This window comes from Geospiza fortis, unplaced genomic scaffold, assembly GCF_000277835.1.
Source record: "Geospiza fortis unplaced genomic scaffold, GeoFor_1.0 scaffold182, whole genome shotgun sequence".
NCBI lineage: Eukaryota > Metazoa > Chordata > Aves > Passeriformes > Thraupidae > Geospiza > Geospiza fortis.
The window spans coordinates 2,961,680-2,984,406 of NW_005054367.1; the positions used below are offsets into that span (position 1 = coordinate 2,961,680).

The 22,727-nt window shown below is 43.4% G+C and overlaps 1 protein-coding gene across 2 annotated transcripts; it reads right to left on the bottom strand.

Moving 5' to 3' along the window:
• Positions 1-287: 287 nt before the first annotated feature.
• On the bottom strand, positions 288-22,727 carry WDR86 (WD repeat domain 86). Of its 2 annotated transcripts, XM_031059742.1 has the most exons (8): positions 22,710-22,727; positions 22,038-22,309; positions 21,833-21,908; positions 19,233-19,364; positions 17,289-17,721; positions 8,471-8,606; positions 3,361-3,464; positions 288-1,458 (listed from the first exon to the last, which is right to left on the bottom strand). In XM_031059742.1, the coding sequence occupies exons 2-8, from the start codon at positions 22,198-22,200 to the stop codon at positions 1,240-1,242; spliced, it is 1,263 nt and encodes a 420-aa protein (XP_030915602.1). In that variant the 5' UTR covers positions 22,201-22,309; positions 22,710-22,727; the 3' UTR covers positions 288-1,239. The 2 variants fall into 2 exon arrangements, with proteins under 2 accessions (XP_030915602.1, XP_005424401.1); XM_005424344.2 differs by lacking the exon at positions 21,833-21,908 and having other exon boundaries at positions 19,233-19,374.

The window sequence follows — 22,727 nt, forward strand, 5'->3', positions numbered from 1 at the left end:
CTTGTAGCTCTTTGTCATCCCTGCTGTCCCTTAAGTCTGTGCTTTTGTGTCTGGTCCCCCTTCCCCTGATAGGGGAACTGAGCTTTGGCACTTTGGTGCCTGGTGGGAGGCAGGACAGCTTCATACACACCCAACTCTAACCCCAGCATTGAGGGAAAGGCAAGAAATGTTTCCAAAAGTGTATGTGGGGATTTTTCCCCCCGTTCCATCCATTCTTAACTTCTGTGCTTCTGCAGCCAGGCCACACCCCCCAATATATCAGACAAAAATAAAAACTAGACAGTCAGTTGTCTGGAGATGCCACATGTTTATTAATCCATTTAAAAAAAAAGGATTACAGCATTTTTATCTTGCTGTAGTACAGAATAAATAAAGCCATAAAAATAAAAACATGTGGTTAGATATTTTTGTACTAGTTCTACAAAGAGTTATATCTGCAAATAGAAAAATATAAGAACCCTTGTTAATTCATGGCTCAGTGGTTATCAGAGAAGGATGAACCTGGAAAAAGACTGGGAAAACTCTTGAGTTTGACTACTTATCCAATGCTACTGGCAACCTAGGAAGACACAGCTTTGGGAGGAGGAAAGACAACACAAGGTCAGCAAACAGGTGACCTTGGCACAAAAGGGCTGGGGTTTAGCTTGCTCTGTGGCTTATGTTTTGTTAAAAAAACCAATTAAATTAATTTCTGTACTACTACTCCCAGCTTTCCAGAGATGTCCAGTCTGCTTTAAAGTCCTGCTGCAGAGCCAAACCCTCCTGCATTGGCCTTGTCAGCCAATGACTGACCTGAAGGTCAGCTGTAGAGATGGAATTCAAGGCCACCTTTCACTGCAGGACACCTTTCACTGCCACCCTGGACTGGACAGGGGTCATGGGGCAACAGGAATGGGAAAACATCTCATTAGACACTGGGCAGCCAGAGGTGAAACACCTCTGTGCCTAGGGAACTGATGCCAGAGTGGTAAGAAAAGTTCCTAATTGCACTCACACAGTGGTACCTCACCTGAACCACGCTGCCTCCCCTGCTGACCCCAGAGCTGCTCAGCTGAATCATCACAGCCACAGGATCTGACCTGAGTCCATCTGGCAGTCACAGAGAATCCTGGCTCCTCACACAGAGGTTCAGCCGAAGCCACTTCCCATCTCTTTCCAAGTTCTGGTTTACATGGACACAGTGGTGCAGAAAATAAAAGGTTCAGCTTTGGTCTCTGACATAAAGCCTGCTCTGGACAGTCACATCAGTTCAACAGCCTCGTGTTCCCCATTCTCCTGCTGTATCATACAGCCAACTTTATTGTTGAAGAGACGAGCCAGACTCCCCTTCTGGGAGCTCCTGCCCTGCACAGACCTCTCCTTCTTCCAGCGCCGCTTGTTCCTCTTGCATATGCCCCGGATGTCCCAGACCCGCAGAGTGCCGTCGTGGGAAGCTGTGTACAGCAGCTCGTTGTGGATCTGGAACAACAGGGTCACAGCACAATCAAACTGTCAAAAATCAGAGCAAACACAGCTTGATCCCAACACTTAAGGCCTGAGCTCCTTGCAAGAGCCAGTATAAATTATCACAAAAGCTGCTGAAGTGGGATGAGACATTACCAAGTCAGGACTCATTTCTCAGCCACTTCACAGAGCCATAAACAGCAAGAGTTATTAATAACCCAGACCCTCTAGAAAAGCAATGGAGAACTAAACCCCATGTCAGAGCAGGCTGTAGCTGGGAATTTCTGCACTGTTTTCAGACTGCTGGTTTTGATGTGGAACTTAAGGAGGCACCAAAATCATCATCAGTGGGCAGCAGGGGTTCAGGAATGCTTCCTGTCTCGCTTCCCTTCTTTCTTTGCACTAAATTATAGGTACAATTCCTCCTTCAAACTCCACTGTTCTTCAAAACCTGCAGTAATTTAACCTGGATTCGCTGCTGTGGTTTCATTTCCTTTATGGACCATTTGCTGCTATTGATAACGTTTCAAATTGCCCTTGTCCTGGCCTGGAAGCCAGACATCAGTCTCGGTGATCTTCCTGTTCCTGTATCAGTCTGTCCACCCCATGGGTGCCCTGTGGTTGCCTGTGACAGTGAACATCTCCCTGGCTTACATGAAGTACCACACAAGCACCACACCTCTCATCCAGCCCTCATTTTTATACCTAAGATCATCTTAAGGTTGCCACTTCTCAGTCTTCTCTCTTCCCGGGGTTTTTTTTTGCCCCTGTACAGTTGGAAATTCAGTTACAAAGAAGGACATAAAGCCAAGCTTCGGTCTTATCAACACTTGGGGCTGCCCAGGGTGGTTCTATCAGGTACTCCCCAAACTCATTCAGATGCCCACTTGCTGCACAACAACTGCCCAGCACCAGGAGGTTGCAGTTTAAGATCATCCAGCCACTTGCTAATTCAGAAGAATATACAAGAGAAAATGTATTTACAACTTTGTGTGCTTGGGATCAACTCCAAAAGGAATTTTATCTCCTCTCTTTTTTCCTTGGACTGTCAGCCTGCCAGAATTACCAACAATGTCTCCCATTATTAATGAAAATCTTCATCCTGCAGACAGCTTACACTGAGATCCCAGTGCAGGGAGATGCAGATTCTTAGAGTGGGCTGCCCCATCCATGGGAGTGTTCAAGGCCAGGTTGGAAGGGGCCTTGAGCAACCTGGTCTAGTGAAAAATGTCCCTGCCCATGGCAGGGGGGGTTGGAATGAGGTCCTTTCCAATGCAAACCCCTCTATGATTCCATGGTCTTTGCATGGCCACCAGGGATTACTAATTCCTCCTGCTGTAACTATTAAATGCCATTCTCACTTGAGCCTAGACATTCTGCAAACAACATTAACTTTCAGTTTTAAGCCAGTGGCAGAAAACTCCTCCATTTTCCTGGCAGGATGTGGGTCAGATATCACTACTGAGCTGTTTGGGGATGCCATGCCCCCGGGTGGTTTGGGGGACAATGCTATGATTATTCTGCCTGCATAAGGCAGGAACTTCTTTTCCCCTTAAAGCACTGCAAACACTTATCATTAGTGTCTTGTAATGGCAAGGGTCTCATGAGGCTGGAGTCCATTCTGTGCCCCACACAGCATCAGTTCATCTGTCTCAGTTCTCATGGCTGCTTATCCAACCTGACCTGAAAAAACCCCAATCCCAGACATGGGGCTGTCCCTGGGGACTCGTTCCGTGGTTTCACTTATCCTTATGATTATTTACAAGCTTTTCTAAAATTACATACAGATTATTCAAGTATTATGCTAGAACAACATCCAATCCAATACACACAGAACAGTCAGCCACACCAGTTCCCACAAAACAAATGAGGGAGCAATCAAAAGGAAGAAACCCCACCAAGAAACCCCTTCCTGACCTGGATACAGTTGATGATGAACTTGTGTCCTCGGAAAATCTTCTGCAGTACTCCACTCCTGGAATTGAAAGCTCTTGCACAGGCATCACCACTTCCTGTGAACACTGACACACAACCACACAGCACAGCCAGATGTGAGCAGCCACATGAGGACAGTTCATACAAGTTCAAAAATGTACCTAAAACCAGCTCCCAGGGGGGTATGACATATCATTTGGATTCTCTCCTCAGACAAACCAGATCATTTTGCTGACCCCAGCATGCTGGAGTTGTATTTCTTGAAAGACTGAACTGATTTAAACCTGAAGTTCCTACACACACCAGCATTTCACTCTGCACATGTTTCAAGTATCTATTTCTGCTCTTCTCTTCCACAGCTATTTCCCTGCCTATAATAATTCTAAGCAGGCAATTTATCTCAAGTCTGGTTTTAAGGATTTCCACTCAACCTTTCATTTGTTTTACCAGACTTATTTACAGCTTTCCATTCAGTACTCCACTGTTTCCATTACTTCTGCTGCTGCAAGAGGGGCAGGGCTGGGGTAACTAAATTAAGCATGACCAGGAATTTTGGCTATTCATCAGGTTTCCTTAGAGCACCTTACATGTTCAAAGAACAATTTCTCAACACTTCAGGTTCTTCACATCAGATTCCCAGACTGCTGCATCCAGGAACTGTAAGGCAGTGTTAATATTTAGATTTTGTACTTAGCAATATGCCCAAAAATGAGCCCATTCATGTGCTTTAAAGGCTACAAACTCTCTTGATAAACACTTCCCTTCAGTTAACCCAAACTCCTCAAGTTCTTCTAGACATAAATATTTCAGAGCTGCAAAAAGCAATATATTCCCTGCTCCCTGCATTTCATGTCTTTGTAAAAGCCACTAGCATGGGAAGATTTTTACAAAACTGGTGTGCCTGAAGCCAACAGATTCCTTATCTTTTAGAAGAAGTGAGGAACTGAATCTCTAAAGAGGGGTGAAAAAATTATCATGGTTGTAAATTCAGGACTATAATAACAGATGAGAGAACTGACTATGTACTGCCACGAGCTTTTTAAATTCAAATGAAACAGCAGGGAGCTGGGCACCTCCTGGGTGCACCTCCAAGAAACATCTGGATGTGGAAAATCAATGTCACTTTATATGGGCCACTATAATTCAATTTCCAGCAGAGTCCTGAAAAAGCAGCATGTCCCACTCTGTAAATGAGCAGCAACAAAGTAAAGCAGGGAACAGGTACTGATTTTTAACCAGTGAATGGAAATCACTTAATTCTGTTACAGACATGCAGAGAGCAGGAACCAATTAAGAACTGTTTTCACTATGCAGCTGCCAGTTTACTTCAGCTGTTGCCATCAGAATTTCCCTTTTGACAGACATCCTTTATGTCCTTTGAACTGTCACTCTGGATGTAGAAGTCTCTCTCCACCTCTGAATTTCAAAGAAGAGCTGCTGATCTAACCCAGATTTAGCATTTAAATACTTACTTATATATACCACCTCCGAAATAAACAACAACAAAATAAAATTAATTTTCATTCTTTACTTAATTTTCATAGACCCTTGGGAGAACAGTTTTGAAAGGTTCCTCTGGAGCTTTTGTAACATGAAAAAAATATAAACCACATTAAATTTTAAACGGCTGTGCACATACTTTAAGAGAAAAATAATCAACATATCATTAAATAAATTAGATTGAGAACCAACTGTAATATTCCCTATGCTACTAATTACACAAGCAGACTGAGAAAAGCCACTGGAAACACATTCTGATGATTTAATGGTTAGTTTTCACATATTTTTGGACTCCCTGTATACTATAAAGTGATTTTGGAAACAGACATGTATTTTTCCTCTCTTTCTTCTACTCTGTTTTCTTACTTAGACCACAAACCCTTTGGGGCAATGAGCCTTTGGGCTCTGATCAGAGAGAAGGCAGCAGAATTAAGATCTTCTAACAGAAAATTACCACTTCATGGCTGAGATGTTCTTTCATATTCCTGTACTGGTGCAAATGTGACATAAACCATAACAAACATAATTTAAATAATTTTTCCACATTTTTTAGAGGCAGTTCTGATCTGTCCCAGGTGAACAGATTGTATTTTAAGCTACACTAGTTCCAACACTGGTATCCAGTTAACATATCTTTATAATTCTAATTCTAACAAAATTATTAGATACTGTGGAAATAAGTGATGAATGCACAACAATAACGCAAGCAATCATAGTATATAAATTAATCCTTAGGGAGAAATTTCCTCTTTCATTAATTAAAGTGCATATAATGCATTCAAACAAGTTCCTAATATTTTTCCAGAGCTTTTTTTCTACCCTTGAAGTGGAACAATTTGATACTCCCTGCTTGACACTTTTAATATTTTTGCATTTGATTTAAAACAGGATCTTAAATAACTCTGTAAACTCTTCTATCACACTATCAGGGTGATCTTTGCAGGTCTGACTAAATGCAGCAATATTATCTGCATTTTAATTAAAAAGAGTGTTGTGGAAAAATAGTGTACGTGTATGGCAGGGACAAGGTGGTAGAATGAAGGGGAAGAGAGAGAAAGCTGCAGAGCTGATGGAGGTGGCAGCAAATAATAAAACTTTTGTTTGAGCTAAAACTTCCTTTTCTTTACAGTTTGGTCAAGTCTCTGCAGGTTGCATGAAGAGTAGGATCAACAGTGAACTGTGGCAACCCAGGGCACTGGGAATATTTCCCTGTCTGCTCTGGGGTGCCCTGACCCCCAGGGGAGCACTGACTCTGACCCTCATTCATGGAGAAAGTTCCCTAAACTCCAGAATAGACCAGAATCCACTAAGGTGTGAAGTAGATTGTACAGAGTAGTGTAGGTGTATCACTTAGGAGGGAAATTCAGGTTTTGGGATTTTTAGTATGTTGTGGATGGAACAAGATGGAGGGCACAGGGAGTCATCCTGGGTTTCTTCTTCATGCTTCTTCTTCCTCCTTCTTCATGGGTTTGGGTGGCATTTTGTAATTGGGCAGAAAAGTCCACATTGTGGGCTCTTTGGGATCAGTTATTGGGTTAAAAGGGAAATAATCTGGTTTTCAGTTCTTAATTGGATAGTTTAGTCTGAAAAGACCTTGTACCAAGAGGCTGTTGGCCATTTTTGTGGTGCTTTTCCAGTGCCCTGAGCCTGGTGTGGGACAGCGTGCAAAACTCTCAATAAGATCAACAATAAACAAGAACCTGGAGACTGAAAAGATCCAATGTGTCTCTCTTTCCTGACACAAGACCACTCCAGGAGGGTCTCCCCTCACAGAGGAGCCCCCCTGGGAGGGCCCAGCCAGTGTCCCAGAAGTCAGGGAATCAGCAACAGGTACCCAACACTGAACAGTGTAGCTCTGGAGGTGTCATTAATGAAGGAGACAATCCCTGTCTCCCACCCAGACATTCATGTTCAGCACAGGATCAGGCAAACATCAGCTTAGCACAGATCACTGGCCTTTGGCTAATCTTGACAAAATCAATGCTTTGGTTTGTTTCTTTATAATTAAAGGGGGAAAACACACACACAAAATCATCAGTACTTTGTCTACCAGTGATCATCCCACATTACAATTTCTGGTTCATTTCTCTTGCTCTACCTGCCTGCATATTGGAGCAGTAATAACTGGAAGGTGTAGTGTAGGTTCAGACCCTTTCCCCTTCCATTTCAGCCTTCTAGCCAACAGTGGAAGCTGAAACCAGCATAAATTACAACCTGCAGGTAGGGGAGAATGGGCTAATTCTGCCATGGAGGTGAGGAGAGCTGAAATAAATTATAAATAAATATTTTACTGCAGAAAAGCAGCGATGTAGGACTCATGCTGAAAGGAAGACTAAAACAAGGTTTCCTGACTAAAATTCTACCTCTGGGCCTGGTTACATGCTATGTTTCCAAACAAAATTAAGAAATCAGTTCAGTTACTGGGTTATAAATGTAGTCAAGCAATCATGGTGCCAGACAACTGCTACTAAACTGTGCAGGTACAACTCTGCTAACGTGCACCATCTTGCATCTGTCAGCTATTTATCACCATCACACTGAGGAGCTGCCAAAAGAGAGATCAAGGCCCAGATAGCAACCACTCATTTAGTGTGATGTGTTCACTTCAAAGGCGAAGTGAAGAACTCAAAATCAGGAAAGTGCTGTGAATGTCTAGGTTAGCTTAAGACAGCTCTCCTTCTCTTATCTCCTTCAGGGTAGGAGAGGAGAGAAGGAGAGAAGTTCTTTTTTGGGAAGCAAGTGAAGATACATCAAGTCAAATATCAGAAGCAGAATAAGACCAGGATGACAGAGAGAGGTTCACTGATCAAAACAGAGGTGCTGGCAACCCAATGTCTGGCAATCCCAGCCCAGACATGCAGAAGGAAAGCCAGCACAGAGAGGGATTTAAAGAGGGAGGTTTGATGGTCAGCATATACTGCTATGTCAGCAATAGACACTGATGGACAGAAACCACTGTAAACAGGAGGACTGAAGGCAGGAGAGCTGAGTCCTGAGCATTAGTAAGGCTTGGCTACTAGAGGAATGTGATTTGGGGAACAAATCCATGAATGATAACAGATAACAGGTAAAGAACTTGGGGAAAATGAGTCTGAGATGGTCAGAGTCTCAACAGGAAGCCTAACAGTTAGAAAGGAGCAGTGAGCATCTGAGGTGTGATTCTGGTTCAGGACAGGGTGCTACACAGAGCCTACAAGGCAGCAGAGAGAGGCACAGGGCTGTGTGTCCAGCAGCAGCACTTGCTGTCCCCAGCACCCAGCAGAAGCAGGTGACAGACACCAGACTAGTTGAGGTTAAATCACAGTGACACAACCAACCAGACAGCTCAGGATTTAAGCCACATCCCTTGGTAACAGAAACAAAAACTGCCTCTTCATTTGCGAGAAGAGGGAGGTGGAAAATGGAGGGAAGACCTAAGCTTCCCACATGGAGTGGTGCAGAAGTTTGGTACTGAACAGAAACATGCTGGAGTCGAAAAAAACTGAAAACTTTACAAGTGTTCAAAATTTTTCTCCATTAAAAACCTTCAATCAAACACAAACATTGAAAAGGAGACTGGAGAGGGCTGGAGAACAGAGGAAAGGCAACTTACAGATGCCAGCATGGTATTTCAAAGTGCTAACGCTGTGCTTGTGAGCCTTGTAGGTCTGGATCCGCTCCCCAGTGTCCACAAACCAGCACTTCACCGTCCTGTCCGCACTCCCCGAGTACAGGTGACGATTCACCAGCTGAGGGGAGAGAAAAACACATCAGCAAAGGCCTCCCAGGCACCTCTGTGAGAGAGCTGCACTGAAGGGACCCATCCCAAGTCACATTTTCCAACTCAGAGAGGAACAAGCTGCACCTTGAAACAGAGGAGTGGTGAGTAAACCAGCCTTGAGTTCTTCATAGTCGCATCTCTCATTGACTTCTGGGTCTTAAAAACAGCCCCCAGCTTTCAGAACACAAAAGCTTAGCCCATCTGCTTGTGCCAGCAGGCAGGATTCCAGGGAGCTTAACAATGCTAACCCTACATCCATAATCAGTTATATTACTAAAGCCTCAAAAACACCCCAGTAGTGTTGTTTCTGCAAAGCATATTTGACAAGAACTCTTACCCAATTGTTACTTTTTAATTACAAAAAAAAAATTCAGAACAATTCTGAGTAACAAAAATTTTTTTAAAGGTAAATTAAATAAAAATCCTACACATCATAAACCAGGGTTTATGTTTAGTATGATCACTCTGCACAAGGTCAGTATTCAGAAACACTAACTCTTCCTTGAAACTGCTCTGTATCTGCATTTCCACTATCCTTTTTAGACTGTTATTGAATGATTAAATAAGTAACTATCCTGACACAGATTTTTAAACATCTTCAAGCAGATTGTCTTCTGCTGTGTGCTACCCCTCATTGCACCAGGCATCCTGCACATTGTGAGGACTCACTGGTAGGGAGGATGGGGTTTGTTCCACATAGACAGGACAGAGAATGACGAAAGGAAGGACTGCAGCTGGGGAACAGAAACAGAGAGAAAATAACTGACCTGTGCAAGACTAAAAACCAACCAGTTCACAGTAAACAAGCTACACAAAGCTTGGAAGCTCAGCAAGAAAAAAATCCATAGTGCATAGAAAAATCTGGCATTCTCTGTGTAAAGACATCAAACTGAAGGTTTCCACAGCCATTGTTATGTAGAGCCCAACTCCTGCCCAGTCACTCCAACACCCAGCTGTGGCTCAAGGGAAGTTTTATGGACTTGCAGCAGCCTCTGTATCAGAGGGATGGAGAGACAGGAGGGAGAACCCTGACCCCCCACCAAGAAGTGGAATTTCTCCAAGGAGTAATGAATGGTACCTTGTATTTGTCCTCCAGATACACATATCAGATGGTTTGAATGACCAGCAGTGCACAAACCCCTGATGCTTCTCCAGTATCTCCAGGAAACCAGCAAATGACAAATCAACTTGTGGTCTTGCTTCTAGAGCACTTTTAAGGGTTGGTTTTCCTGCCACCTTAGATTTGGTCCCCACTCTTTGCACACTATCTGTAAGGTTGGAATGTTCATGCTCTTCCATCTCCACTCCCAATCCAAAAAGGGATGACCCCATTCCCAAAAGGCAACAGAAGTGAGCTTTGTACAAAACAGCACTCAGCTGTGTTACAACGTGAAGCAAAAGGTATTTTAAGATATGAAGCACTACAGTGATGGGACTATGATAACCCACACAAGAAATGGGAGCAGGCAGACCAAGAGGCTCCCTTGCCACAGCTGCCACCAGCTCAGCCAGAGCAGGACATGCCACACTTCCTCCCAGCAGAACCTGGCCCATGGGAGAGATTTCACAGCTGAATGCCAGGAGCTTGTAAAGCACAAACCACTGTAAAAAGCCAGCAGTACTTTGAAATGTCACTTCCTATTACTTTTAAGCTGTTTTAGTAACAGCATTAATGCTGCATCTCCATAAGGAGAGTGAACAAATGGCCAGCAGCACTAACAAAACCATGAACCACAAGTTAGCCTGAAGAAGGACTTTTAAATTTCAGTCTCTCCCTGAACAGGCAGGAAGAGAATTGTCATGTGCACCTGCTAAATGGAAGAGGATGCTTCGAGTTGGGATCCTGCTGCGTGGTTTGTGGCCAAGTTGTTGCAATTCTTTTTTAGACATCTTGCTAGCAGCATCAACCCACCCACTGAGCAAGGAAAAACACTAAATTATATCCTCCCACAGGTAAATGCCATTCTGCATTAATGGTACATTAGGTTATACCAGTTCATTTCTACATTTAAGTGGGAGTATCAATGAACAGGAGAGCTGCAGCTTACCTAGTTTTGCTAACTTGTTAGGTACAAAAATGTTTGAAGTTATGTAGGTTTACTCAGGTAATTTATAGCATCAGGATTTTAAGAGCCTTAGAATCATAGAATGGTTCAGGTTGGAAGGGACCTTAAAGATCATTTTGTTCAAACCCCCTGCCATGGGCAGGGACACCTTCCAGTATCCTAGGTTGCTCCAAACCCCTTCCAACCTGGCCTTGAACACTTCCAGGGATGGGACAGTCAAAGGTTCTCTGGGCAACCTGTGACAGGGCCTCAGCACCCCCACAGGAAAGAATTTCTTCCTGATTTAAATCTACCCTCCTTTAGTTTAAAGCCATTTCCCCTTGTCCCATCACTCCACAGCCTTGTCCAAAGTCCCTCCCAGCTCTCTTGTACCCTTTTAGGCACTAGAAAGGGGTATAAGGTCTCCCTGGATCCTTCTTTTCTCCAGGCTGAATAACCCCAACTCTCTGCGCTTGTCTCCATAGCAGAGGTGCTCCATCCCTCTTCATCATCTTCACAGCCTCCTCTGGACATGCTCCAACAAATCCATGTCTTTCCTGTACTGAAGACTCTAGAGCTGGATGCAGCACTGCAGGTGGAGTCTCAAGAGAAGAACAGAGAAGAATCACCTCCCTTGACATGCTGCCTGTACTGGTTTGGGTGCAGCCCTGGATAGGGTTGGCTTTCTCATATCTGAGATCTGGTGAGGTGGTCAGCACATGAACCATCTCAATTAAATTCAAAGCCTCTGTGCTGCCCCATGAAACACTTCCATGCACCCACCCACCTACCTACCTTCCTTCCTTCCTTCCACCAATTTAAGCAGGTAGTACAGTAGCACAGGATTTTCAGTCTTGCATGGGAAAGGAAGCCTCAACAGGTTAAACAATCCATCAGATGCCACAGACTGAGCCTGCAGCAGAGCCAACAGCAAAACCCAGGGCAGGGTCACACAGCCCCTCATTGCCATGGCATTTTTATAAAACAGCATGAAATGGCTGTTAGTGAAGAAAGCCTTCAAGAGCTCTCAGCTCAGGCTGAAGTTGCAAATCAGATCTGTCTTTAGTGATGTGACAGGCATAATCTCATCTAAATTGGTTCACAGCTCCACAGCTAAGGATAGCCCCCTTACAGTCACTGTGATCTAGGGCACAATTCCTCTCATCCTGAGGCACATCTGAAACAGATCATGCGTTAAAACTTGTTATTTCTCTTTCCCAACAAATACAACCTTCTCAGCTGTGGCCAGAATAATTCAGGTGAGATCATTCCTTCACTTGACTAAAGATAGGTCTAGCTTACAACTCCAGCCCAAGCTGCAACACTTCAGATATCTGCATTTACTCTGTATTGAAAATAATAATTATCATCACTTACTGTTCCCCTAGCAAAAGCACCTCACAAGCTGGCCCCACACTCTGTGGTTTCAAATGTTTAGCAGACACAGTTACGTATTCCAGTCTGTGTCTGCCCAGAGAAGAGGTGACATTTCTAAAGCTGTATTTTCCTTGGCTGGCTTTTGAGCACTTGGTTCACTTTGGCCAACTGCCCAACAAAGCTCCTGACCACAGAACACCAGGGCCAGGCAAGGACACCTGCAGGAGAGTGGACAGCATAGAACAGATTTGCAGCTCAGATACCAATGGGCTGAGTGGACATTTCAAACCCATGTAGCTTCAAAAACATTAAAAACGTGACAACAGTTTGATGCCCAGTTCTAAAGCCTCAGCCAGACAGCAGAAAAAAACCCATTGCATTCATATTTGCAATTCTGGATTGTTACTTTTTCTCATGAGAAATTTTGCTTTGAACCAGACGGAACACTGACATGTGAATGGAGAAAATTTGTCTTAATCCTCGACCCAAAGTACTGGAGATGTAACTATTCTTTGAAGAAGTTCAGTCAGACTGCTTGTGAGTTGCAGAGTAATAGCAGTAGCAGAAGACTAGTTGTAAACACTTTAGTAGTTACAGGTTTCATTAATAAGAAAAAACCTTGGTTGTAGCCCACAAACACACCAGAATTTTAATAAAGAACAAATTACCACGTCCAGGGTTGGTCTTTCAAGACAATCACAACCCTATTGCTTCACAAGCTTGGCTGAACTGCATAAATGCAGCAGCTTAAGCCAACTTTTACCTGTAAAAATGCCAAAAATATCTGTAAAAGAGCTGTTTAGCAGATATTTCAACTTTATAGGAATGGACTTTGCCCTCCCAATTAACCTTTGCTATGAGAAACAAGTTTTGGAGAGCCAAGGAGAGGCAATTGATTCTCCAAAGAGATTTGGACACATCCTTTCGCTGAGGGTCAGTGCACTTAGACTGGCCCTCATCAACTTCAGGATGAGCTCACATGAGCAGCCACATACTCCATCACCAGCTTATTCTTCTTGTGGGTCAGTGTTCCTACAATCTGGAATTTGGGTCTTCTGTTCACAGCCACTTCTAAGTCAAGAATCACCAAGCTGGACCAATGTCAAGATACAACTATGTAAGCCTTGGGCTGAGTTAAGACTTTCAGGATCCCATTCAAACCACATCCATTTAAACGAGCTAACAAACTCCCTAAGGGCAAGAAATTGTTGGGGTTTTTTTTCCTAAGAATCCATCTAGAATGAGCTCTCTGGGCTGGCTAAGAGAATGTTTTTCAACTTTTTTACTGCAGTGCAAAGTGATGGCTCTGTGTTTTGTTCTTACAGGTGTTGTACACTTTCACATTCCACTCATTCACCTCTTCATCCCCTGATGCAACAAATACAAACACAAACTGCAAAAAATATGTTAATTTAACTGGTGAGGCAAGAAAACATTTCTGTCCCTGTGATCACAACAGTTCAGCATATAAACAGAGTTCAGGCCGTGGCTTTGTTCAAAGCATTCTTTTCTTCTAGTCAGCTTTAAAAGGCAACTGAAGAGAATGGTCCAAACAAAGGAACTTTTGCAGGAAAACCAGAAGCAAGTCCTTGCCCACTCATGTTCATGTTCTTCAAAAGGGAGTTTTCTTGCAAGAATGTTTGCAGTAGGATCCAAGCTAAATTCCAAGCTGGGTCATTTCTCTCTGCCAGCTTTTGGCAGCACAATTTTGATAAATACTCAGAGGCAGAACAATCACCAAAGGACAAAGCAATCCTTGTAAACAGTTTGCAAAGCTGCTTAGGAGAGACATTTAGAAAAACACACGCAAGTAAATATTTAAATCAGGGTTATTCAGCCTATTGCAGGCAGACACATTAATGAAAACGCATATTTGATTATTAATTGCAAATACTGGTCTCTAGCCAGGCCTGAAACTTTAAGTGGAAGAATGAGCGTGAGCTATGTGGTTACACTCAGCCCACCCCTGCTTTTTCCCATCACTTCCTATAAAATCTCATTATTGGCTCTTATATGAAGAGGGAGCTCCCAAAACAGCTGCTGTACTTTGTCTGCCAAGCCATCAACACACTGCAGGAGGAGGAGAGTGAAGAGTTCTGGCTGCTCCGCTGTGAGTTACCTTGCCTGACTGGGAAAGTCAAGGAATCAATGCTGCCAAAGCACCTAACACAATTCCCACAGCAGATAGAAAGTTTCCCAGCAAAACCTCTCTCAGCCCAATTTAAATGGTGGAAGGAGGAGAAAAGTGGCATTATGACAAGCTGCAGAACCCCTCTGGCAGCAGAGCACACGAGGGGGGTTCAGCTGGTCACCTTCACCAGCCTGAGCCCCAGACAGCAGGACAAGCCTGGGGAACAGGGCAGCCCAACCTCATCCCTCCTCAGAGCCACCAAGGACAGGGCACAAGGGAAAGCCCAAAATCCACCAACACTTTCTGTTCTGCCTTGCTAGATGAGAGTTGTTTCCAGGCTCCTCTACTTACACTACCTGGAACAACACTTTTAAGGATCTTAGAGCAACATGGAAACGTTCAAAATCTGAATCTGTCTGTGGCATCACCCCTCTGCTTTCCACACACCACCACTGCAGGAAGCAGGGTGGAAAACATGGGTGTGCTTTATGGCTATCTACCCAGAAAACTCCCTCAAGAAGCTCCAGGAATTTCCATTCACTGCTACAGCAACACTATTGGTGTTTACTGTAAAGCAATGGGAGATGACTGGAACAGGCCAGACCTAATTTGCAGCAGTTCAGAACATCCTGGGGCATTCCCATCAATAACAGCTTTTTAAAGTTGGGGAAAATATGGTCTCAATATCCAAATTTTTCCTGATCTGTGTCCAGGATGAGAAATCACACTAAGCATTTCTCAAACTTTTTGAAAGGTCATCCTCCCTTAGGGATCTTTATTTTAATAAATAAAACGAAAAGAAGTCTTTATTTTTCTTTCCCTTTTTTTCTCCCCAGACAAGCATTGTACCACCCAGAGAACAGGTAACTGCCTTCAGTTGCTGGCACCGACTCAGCTCCTCCAGGACAGCAAAGTGAAAATCTGATGTAATTAGCAGCTCACTGCTGCACTGAAGAAAATGAATTACTGTCAACAATTAAAACTTCTGGCTACTGTGGGCAACTCACAACTACCTCCCAGTCCTTCCTGACCCAGGGTTTGAAAATTACCATCCCAGCTCATTGCCACAGATTCCAACACTGTCACTAGGAAGCCTGAGGCAAGAACGGCCCCAAAAGCTTTCTGAGAACAAAACAAAAATAATAATAAAAAACACACCTCTATTCAGGAAGTTTCCTGTCTGTTGAAACATCTTTGTACAGATTCTGGTGACTGACCCCTTTCTAAAAGAATGAAAATACCATGTGGGCTGTGCTGAGTGACAGCCAAGTGGAACAGAAGGAATAGTGTTGAACCCAGAAAGGCAGAGGGAGGAATTAGGAAAGATGGACAGCCTAAAGCTATTCAGCAGCAGGGACTGCTTAAGCTGGGATAAGTTGGAGAGGCCTGGACACTAAATGCTCTCTGTAGGGGCTGTTTGTACCTCAGCTGGACCCTCCCAGCCCCAAACATTAACTGGTGATGAGAGAAGAGAGGGGCTACCAGTCACTCCAGAAGATTTGGCCAGGACTGCTGCCAACACAGTCTTGGCAGCAGCAGCAGTCTTGTGTACTCTGAATTGTTCAGGTTTTCCAAAAAGATGTATTGGTTTTGCTTTTCTTCTCCCCTACAAGAAGTTATGTTTGTTTAAAGCCATTGCTTAACTCTGTGCTCACAGGCATTGCTCATTCCTGAGCATTCAAAGGGCATAATTGAATTTCCTAGGCTTCTGGGAGAGGGTCAAGCCAGCTTTGTGTAACAATTTTAGCAAGAACCCAATTAAATTAAGGCAAGCTCTGCTGTTGCCAATCTGCGCCTTGGAGAAGGGTTACAATTAAACAAAACATAGCGTGACACTAAGGAAAGCAGCAGATTTACTTCAGCATCCTCAGAGTACATTACCACAATATCAAAAAAGCAAGATTTAACACTGAGAATTTACCCAAGCAAGACAAACATTACTCCAGGGCAATATGATATTGCATGGGGTTTTTTCCTATTATTTTCTAAAAGTGAAGGAAAACAGAATTCCTTCAGTATTCCCAGGTTTTTCATCTTCTAGAATCAGCTGTGACTACCTTATTTAGAAACAAAGGCAACTTTTATTAAACAGCTATCAAAGATACATCCTGTAGCCTGTGTAAGGGAAAAACACTTGTGGACAACAAACACAAACAGGGAGAGCAGGGAGAAAAGCTACTGTCATTAACTTCAGCCAGACACATCCATGTATAAACATTTATGCTGACCTGAAACTGAGTGACAGGCCATCATGTACTCTCTTTAAGTGCACTATTAGCATTTCTGGTGGATAATGAGCTCGTGGATAACTATCATTCCCCTCTTGCTTCATCGGCCTGACCTCCTCCTCTCCCCTGCAATGTTAACAAAGGTGGCAGCATTCAATAGAAAAATACTGCAAATAGAAAAATGGAGTATAGTTTTTCAGATCACATTACATTTTTTCTTTCTCTCCTCCATAATTTCCTGATTTCTCTCCCCCATGCTATGCTTCTCTTTTCCGTTTTTCTTGCCCATTTTCTTGTCTTGGCCATCTGTTTCTCCCTTTTTCTTCTCACATCTTTGTCTGTGTGGTCTTTAATGTAGGATTTGTTTCAGCTTTATGCTTTCCTATTACCTTTTGCCCACAGCTTTGGGTTGGGTTTTTTGAAGTTACCTAGTTTACTGAGTGTTTTTCCCCTCCCCTTTTTAAATTACCTGACCCTGTGTTACTTGCTCAGGTTATTTTCTTCAAAGTCTTATGAGCCTAAGTACACAATCCCACTCAGATGAACAGTGCTCTCAGCACACCTACCCATGAGTTCCATGACCTGGGGGAATTAAATAGATATTGAGCTAGAACTTAGACCAGGGCAACCAGAATTTAAATAGATATTGAGCTAGAACTTAGACCAGAAGCTAAGAGAACACTAAGTGTTTTACAGAAAGAGGGTTTGTCTTGTCAGAAAGCACTATTATTTTGTTATTACATAAATATTTAAACTCACCATTTATAACCAGTCTCAGAAGAGCTCCTTTACGAATGAAAAGACAACTGAGACCCACATGAGTTAAGACATAGACACCCAAAGGCCCTCGAGGAAGCCTCTGCCCTTACCTCTAGGCAAATTACTGATCCTTGGTGCTCTTTGAAGACTTTCAGCTGCTCTCCAGTGACAATATTCCAGGTCCTGATGGTGTAATCCGTGCTGCCAGAGAACAGCTCCCTGTTTGGTGCATCAAGTATAAGGCATAAGACGGCCCCAGTGTGTCCCAGCAGGGTCTGGTAGCAGCGCCCGCTGGACACCCACCAGACCTTCACAGTGCAGTCCGTGCTCCCTGTCACCAGCAGGTCCCTGCTCACTTTCTCCTCCTCCTCCTCTTCCTCCTCCTCTTCTTCCAGCACATCCCTGGAGGAATAGTGAGCTAGGGTCAGCACACAGTTCCGGTGGCCCCGGAATTCCTGGATTTGTTTCTCCTTGTCCACGCTCCAGCAGCGGGCTGTCCTGTCATAGGAGCCACTGAAGAGATAGTCTTTAGCAACCAGGATTCTGCAAAAAATAAAGGTTGTGCACATGAACAGTATTGTTCTTTTTACATAACCATCTTTTGTCACAATTTCAGTGCCAAGTATCCCAAAGTATGAGTTACCTTGCCTGACTGGGAAAGTCAAGAAATCAATGCTGCCAAAGCACCTAACACAATTCCCACAGCAGCATGTACATAACATCTTTGGCATTTTTAAAAATCACACACTTCCCTGTTTCTACTTTTAAAATTGAGATCCCTCATTCAAGCACATCAATGCAGGTATTTTTACAACATAGCATTGTACCTTTGTGCATTTTGTTTTGCTAAAATTCCTTCCAGCAAGGAATATGAACTTTCATAAGTTATATATAATACCTAGAAGTTTGTTTTGTTGTTTGGTTTGTATTTGTTGGATTTTCTTTTAATTAGCCACTTCTTGATAATTATTCATTAATATTTCTTTATTAAAGATTATTTAAAAGCAGACCTGTGACAGTAGCTTGGGATCAAAACAACAACAAAGCAACAAAACAAGATTCCAGGAATCTGAACTGTAACCGACAGTGTGCAAAATCACCATCTTTCCATCATCAAATAAGGAGAGTGCAAGAAAAAAAAATACACTTAATTTCACTTAGCTCAGGATGTCAAAAAAGGTAAAGCACGAGCACCCCTTTTATTACATAATTGAAGAGCAAACCAAAGATTACACCTCAGGAATTCGACTTCTTGGGCCTTCAAAATAATGAGTAGTAGCTGCACCAACATACAAAACCAGAAAAAAAATCTACAGTTCATATTTCCAAACCAGAGATAGGAAACATCCATAACCTGCCTTCTTTGTCAGCTGAGCTTGGTCCTCTGGAACCTTTCAAACAGGCAACAAAGTCATATGAATGGGGAACACATTTCCCATTTGCTGATTCAAGCAAAAATCAGGCCTGTGCCAAAACACAGAACCAGCCTTCCTAACTATTTACAGAATCTCACTACACATCATATGTGTTTTGAGTTTAGAAAGGAACTAAAAAGCCCACACGCCCACCAGAAAAGAAATGTTAAAAAAATACCAATCTTTGACTGCTCTATTTGCCATTAATTAAATCCAGTCCAACTATTAATAGGCACTTTAAATGGAAAGGCCAATCAGCCACACACAGTAAGTTTATTATTAAACTTCATTTGACCAAAGAGGAACGATAATTACAGAAAAATCCCTGACTTTATCCCTCTTGCTGACACAAAAGCTCGACAGGATGTTTTTAAACCTATTTATCAGCAGCATCTGTTATCAATTGGATCATTTCTTCTGGAATTTCATTCCTAGCCCTGGATTCCATTCGCCTGCTGTGTGCCTTTCATTTCTCTCCTATCTGTGTCAGCAGTGTTGCTAGAAAAACTAATCATTGCAGCACAGAACACGAACTCAGAGGTTTACACAGCCCCTTTTATGAGTGCAGCAATGGGGAGCTGCAGGGAAATGATGAAGTGTGTGATGGCAGATGGCAGGGGCACGAGGGGAGAAGCCCACCTGTTGACAATTGAAGTGTGGCCTCGGTAAATGGCCAAGCACTGCCCGGTCACCACGTCCCACTTGCGAATGGTGTGGTCAGCACTGCACGTGAAGGCAGCCTCGTTCTCCAAGTGGCAGAAGGTGATGTAGCTTTCATGTCCTAGGAATAACAAAGGGAATCAGTCACTGTGTGTGCAGAAAGGACACATCAGTCCAGCTCTTCTCTTTAGCCAAAAGAAAAATGCAAACAAATGTAGCAAAACTCCAGTTTTAAATGCACCGCTGTGCTTTTCATGTTTAAAGATTTGTGTAAAACACAACCATTTCAAGTCACAGCAGGAAAATTCAGTGATATCAGGATTAAGTGAAAGAGTAAAACGGTACAGTTCCACCAAGCAGGTAATTCAAACAGTTTTACAAAAATGTAATGAGATAGACTAATATCAATATAATAAAACTCAGACTAATGCAGTTTGAAAGCAGTAAAAAAACCAGCTTATTTTTTAATTAAAAAATGCTTTGGCTTCCTTCTTCTGAAAGCAGGGAGAAAAAGGCAGCATTTCAACCCAGCCCATTGATTGTCAGGACACAGTCATAAATCAAAGCATGAAACTCCAAAAAAATGACCTGAGACTTACCAGCAAGTTTGATTTCATTGTCCAGGCAGAATGAAAAGCAAACAAAAAGACATACCAGGTAAATAGCCAGCCAATACTTTCCCCCACATGACCAAACCCCACAATTTTCTAAATAAAAGTATACCTTTAAGGAAAAGAAAGGGAGGGAAGGAGGAAGGGAGGGAGGATTAGAGCACAATTGTTTACACAATATGTAGAGTACATAGAGATTCTACAGTTACAATAAAAACAGACACAACCACTGTTTTAAAAATGTCACACTGACAGGGCAATACCAAAAAAGAGGAATCAATATTACCACCTCAAGTTTTTGCTGCTGCTTAGCAAGATGTGTCATTTTTCTATTGTAATATTAAAGGCACCACATGTAAAAATCAGCTTAGGATACAAGTCCTACCTTCATCCAAGATCTCTTGTGTGAAATTGCTGTCACCTATCTAGTCATTGGACTACTATTACCTTGCTCTCTTCTGCTTTAACATTTAGACTGTAAGCTTTTAGGAGCAGAACTGTTTCCACTTAAGTCACTATTACAAGAGTGACAGTTATGGCTAAAGTTGGTGGGCCCTACCGTGACTTAAATACTATTCTTTGAGGAAAAAAAGAAAATAAATAAATGAAAGAAGGACAGTTGTGATTAAAGAGAGACAGATGGACAAAGGTATTAGAAAAACAGAATGTTGTAAAATGAAGAGATGGTAAAAAAAGTGAGGGAAAGCAGACTGCCCGGTAAAATACTGTTTCACTGACTGCAAAAAACAGATTTCAGTACAATTCCTGAAGTTTAAAAGCCTTGTTGTAGTTCAAAAGCAAACCAGAATCCATGTTACAAACATATGGCTTGTTTCCTCTAAAACAACTTCATCAGATGCCAAAAATTAAACAGATCACCAAGTCTACAAGCAAAACTACACTCATTCTCCCATATTTGTGAAACTTTTTGCAAAGCAGCTTGAATGGATCAGGTTTCAATCACAGGGATTTTTCTCACAGCATCATGTAATCTAGCTCTGAGATCAAAACAGCATCTTGGTTACTGCATCAAAGTCTGCCAGGCAGATTTTAACCATCAGTAATAACTGATCCACACAGAGGGTGCCAAAACCCCATGTGGCAGACAAGGTCTGGTGCTGGTCTGGCCAAAAGCAGCCACCACACAAGTCTGCTAGTTGTGCTGTGGTGGAGCTTGAAACTGCATTAGAGATACAGGTTTATCAGTAATTATAGCTTGTAAAATTAAAATTGACACGACAACTGTGTGCATGCATAATTATAAAATACATACAATTATCTGATTTGATTGGCAGTTCACAAACCACCCAGCCCAACCTTCTTCAGAGTTTACCCCAAACACTGGCAGATTCCATAATAATGGATGCTATCCAATACATTTTTTCTTTCTAGTTTAAATGGATTTCTAAGCCTAAAGCAAATGCAGCAAGTTTTCCAGAAGCTAGAACCATGGCAGGATGTGGGGAAGAAAGACAATACTCCATAGTGAAAAACAAGCAAGCAAGCAAACAAACAACAAGGAAATCACAGTAATGCGATTTCTTCTTTGGAAGAAAAAACATTAGAAATTCCAAATTTAACAGCTTCTTTAACATCAGTGGGAATACAAACATCTTTAGCCCACATCTAGACTTTTGCATGTCCACTGTCTCTAGTTTTTTTTTTCTTTTCAATTACTGACATGCCAATCTAAGGATAATAAATTTTTTTTAAATGCAAACTGAATTTAAATTGAAACAGCCCAGCAAGTAACATTTCTATGCATCAGATGAAGAGGGAAAACAGAAGTAACCTATTTAGCAAGGCTCCCTTCCAGACTTCTGGGTCAAGAGGTTCTAAATAAAGACCACCTGGAAATGAGATAGTTAAAAGGACCAAAAAAAAAAAAAGATCATAACAAAAAGTCAGTATTTTTTTCATAGTGTAAAACAGGCTTGCAGAAAGTGACATAAGTTAAACTTCGCACACCCTGAGATAAAAGGATCCGTGCATTCAGTAGCGCTGGTAACCTCTTCTGGGTTGAAACAGCTCCTGCTTAGCGCTGCTGTAATAAACACCAAAACAAAACCAGCATGATTTTGGCTGTCCGGCAGGGACTGAACGAGACCAGAACACGCTGTGTGGCCTGTGCCATCCTCAGACGCACAGCCCAGGCGAAAAGCTGCTGCCGTACCTTGGAAGTGGCCGTGGCACTGGCTGTCGGCGGTGCTCCAGAGCCGCGCCGTGCCGTCCTCGCTGCCCGTGAGCAGCCGCTGCCCGTCGGGGCTCAGGCTCAGCCAGTTGATGCCGCCTTGGTGATCCGTGCAGACCTTCACGGCCGAGCCGCTGTTCCCCATCGCGGCGCAGATCACGGCAGACCGTGGTGCTCCGGACCTCCGGCCGTGCCCCACAGACCGGCTTCTGCCATTACCTCAACTGCGAAACATCAGCGCGGCAGCTCGGGCTCTGCACAGAGACACAAAGGGGCAACGGGGGAGAGCGCGTTAAATCATTTCATCCCCCTGTGGCTGCATCGCTTCCCCAGCCAGAGTGAGCCGAAGTCACTGAGCGCTCGTTTCCCCTCAGGATCCCAAGCCCCACGGTGGTAGATGGGCGCACACGCTGCCCGCTGTGCCCTCTCCATGGGCATAGGGCACTTCCAGCTCCCTGGGGGACTGAGCCTGGGCGGCGGTAGAGCTACCTGGTGCCCTCGCCGAGGCTGCTGCTTTTCAAGCAATCTTAGCGCTGACTTTAGGCACGCCGAGAAAGCGACGCCTCCGAGAGGGGAGCCCGGGCTCAGGCGGCCCCCAAAGCCCCGCGCTGCCGCCATCCCTCCCGCACGGTCCCGCTGCATCTCGGCACTCACCGCCTCGGGCACGGCTCC